This window comes from Rasamsonia emersonii, assembly GCF_000968595.1.
Source record: "Rasamsonia emersonii CBS 393.64 chromosome Unknown ctg1118621760634, whole genome shotgun sequence".
NCBI classification, from domain to species: Eukaryota; Fungi; Ascomycota; class Eurotiomycetes; order Eurotiales; family Trichocomaceae; genus Rasamsonia; species Rasamsonia emersonii.
Genome location: NW_013562847.1, coordinates 1 through 2,012, shown reverse-complemented (window position 1 = coordinate 2,012; position 2,012 = coordinate 1). Strand labels below are relative to the sequence as shown.

At 48.8% G+C, this 2,012-nt stretch overlaps 5 protein-coding genes across 5 annotated transcripts; 2 read left to right on the top strand and 3 right to left on the bottom strand.

Annotated features, from left to right (window-relative positions):
- T310_8023 (uncharacterized protein) lies at window positions 1-274 on the bottom strand (the record flags this gene model as incomplete). Its single annotated transcript, XM_013469193.1, has 1 exon — window positions 1-274. A coding segment is annotated over one exon (274 nt), but the record flags the coding sequence as incomplete, so codon positions are not given.
- Window positions 94-396, top strand: T310_8022 (uncharacterized protein; the record flags this gene model as incomplete). Its single annotated transcript, XM_013469192.1, has 1 exon — window positions 94-396. A coding segment is annotated over one exon (303 nt), but the record flags the coding sequence as incomplete, so codon positions are not given.
- Window positions 397-1,410: 1,014 nt separating this feature from the next.
- On the bottom strand, window positions 1,411-1,731 carry T310_8021 (uncharacterized protein; the record flags this gene model as incomplete). Its single annotated transcript, XM_013469191.1, has 1 exon — window positions 1,411-1,731. A coding segment is annotated over one exon (321 nt), but the record flags the coding sequence as incomplete, so codon positions are not given.
- On the top strand, window positions 1,681-1,980 carry T310_8020 (uncharacterized protein; the record flags this gene model as incomplete). The annotated part of the gene is made up of 1 exon (XM_013469190.1): window positions 1,681-1,980. A coding segment is annotated over one exon (300 nt), but the record flags the coding sequence as incomplete, so codon positions are not given.
- T310_8019 (Protein flp) lies at window positions 1,732-2,012 on the bottom strand (the record flags this gene model as incomplete). Its single annotated transcript, XM_013469189.1, has 1 exon — window positions 1,732-2,012. A coding segment is annotated over one exon (281 nt), but the record flags the coding sequence as incomplete, so codon positions are not given.

The window sequence follows — 2,012 nt, the reverse complement described above, 5'->3', positions numbered from 1 at the left end:
GAGCCCTGATTGCTTCTGTACGAGCCCCATTGGTATAGGCTATAGAGAGCTCACTAGGCCCTCCCCTGAGGGTCTTTGCTGCCGCCCGCTTAGCCGCCTGGTCTGCCCTCTCATACCCCTCAATGCCATGGTGCCCAGGGACCCATTGGATTGTTGTCTGTCTGCCTCGTGCTTCTAGAGCCTGAGCAGCTCTATGGGCCCGGATGGCTAGACCCTGTCCAGGGCTTATTCCCTGATGTCGAAGCCGATCTATTGCTGCCTGGGAGTCTAGTAACTAGTTGTTGTTGTTCTTATTCAGTGGAGTACCCTCATCACACACTTGGAAGTTCCTGTGAGAGACCCTTATGTTTAGGTTGTTTATGGAAGAGCCCTTTGCCAGTTAGGTCTTGTCTCTAAGGGATAGAGATGTGGGTTAGGTAGACTGTTGCGTGCTCATGAACAACATGAGAGTCAGGAAGACTCCTTGATCCTTCCCTAACCACCCTTGTTAAGTATTGACGACTACAGTTGGGGCCAGCGCGTGACAAAAGCTTCAAAATAATAATAATAGTCTTAGAAGAATGCTGCCTTCTTAAGGTTTTTAGTTTGCTAGGTATGATAGATATTATAGGTAAAAATATAGAAGCAAGGGAGGGGTAGTGGGAGGGGTAATATAGGCGATCTCACGTGATTCAAAAATTGGCTAAACGCCCACTGTACATATGTACGTACTGCCTTCTTTGACCCCTACGACAAGTCAGTCTGACACAGAGAATGCATGTTTCTGTGCTTCCATCGGTAGATAGATGGCAATGATCCTGTCGTCAAGTAATGCTGAAACACTTCAGAAGAAAACTGCAGTGTGCTATTTTAATTCATCCACAGATAATACAAGACGTATTATTTTATTTATAGAATACTGCATTTGTCTGTATATACGGTGCTGTACAGACATACCTAAACGGAATACGGGCATTTTCATACAATAAGCCAGAGCATGCAGAGCGTACTACATGCAACTGCTGAAATGATTCAGAGGAAATATCTGCTTTATTTATGGTATCTGGAGCACAAGTATGGGCTGTTTGATGTTTATCGGGATGGTTGTTAATAAGGATCAGCAGGAACGTCAGGACCTATATCAAAGGAAGCCTTGCAGATTCTAGGAATGCGCACAGATCGTGGTTTATTAAAGGTATACCTGTGCAGGCAGTTTCATCATCTTAACGATGAACTCGATGGTCGATATATACCATCCCAGCTTCTGAGCCTGCTAGGGCCAGCCTGGTCACATGCCAGATACCTTCCTAGTCCCTCCTGTCGTCTATACCAGATCTTCTCAGTCATCGCCGGCTCTAGCTCAACCCCCAGCTGACGCACTTGTCTATCTGGACCTAGACAGAACTCTGCCTGTCTGAGTAGTGTCGCCCCCTAGAGCTTGGTGCCCAGCACCCAAAAATTACCTGACACGTGGACTAGCTTGACGGGGCAGTCTTTATAATTAAATAGCGATAGGATACAGATCCTTTCAGAGTCAGCTAGGTTCTGACTATGCAGGAATGGGGGCAGAAACGCTGCCAACAAGGGCAGGCAGTTAGCGGTGATGTTCAGCATTAGATACGCAGGGTGCTCGTAGACGCCAGCATACGCAGAGAGGTCATCCACTGGAGGAAGCAGAGGATCAGGCACAGATAGATATAGCCAGCGGAGCTGCTCCAGAGTGACAGTCGTGTTGGGCACAAGCTGCTTGCCCTAGGACACCCAGTCAAATTGCTTGTCCAGGGGCGTGTCCAGGAACTTGTCAATCAGATGGCAGACCAGCACCTGCGTCGCGGCACCCCCTCCTATCATGTTATTGTTGAACAATGCCACGCCAAACTGTTGTCCCGGCAGGAAGAACACCCCCGCGCCAAAGCCCGGCTGCACGCTGCTGTGCTCAACAACCACCTCGCCACAATACGAGTGGATGGTCCATCCAAGGCCGTAGGTTACCAGGGCTAAGTCCGGGAGCTCGATATCTGGCCTCATGATAG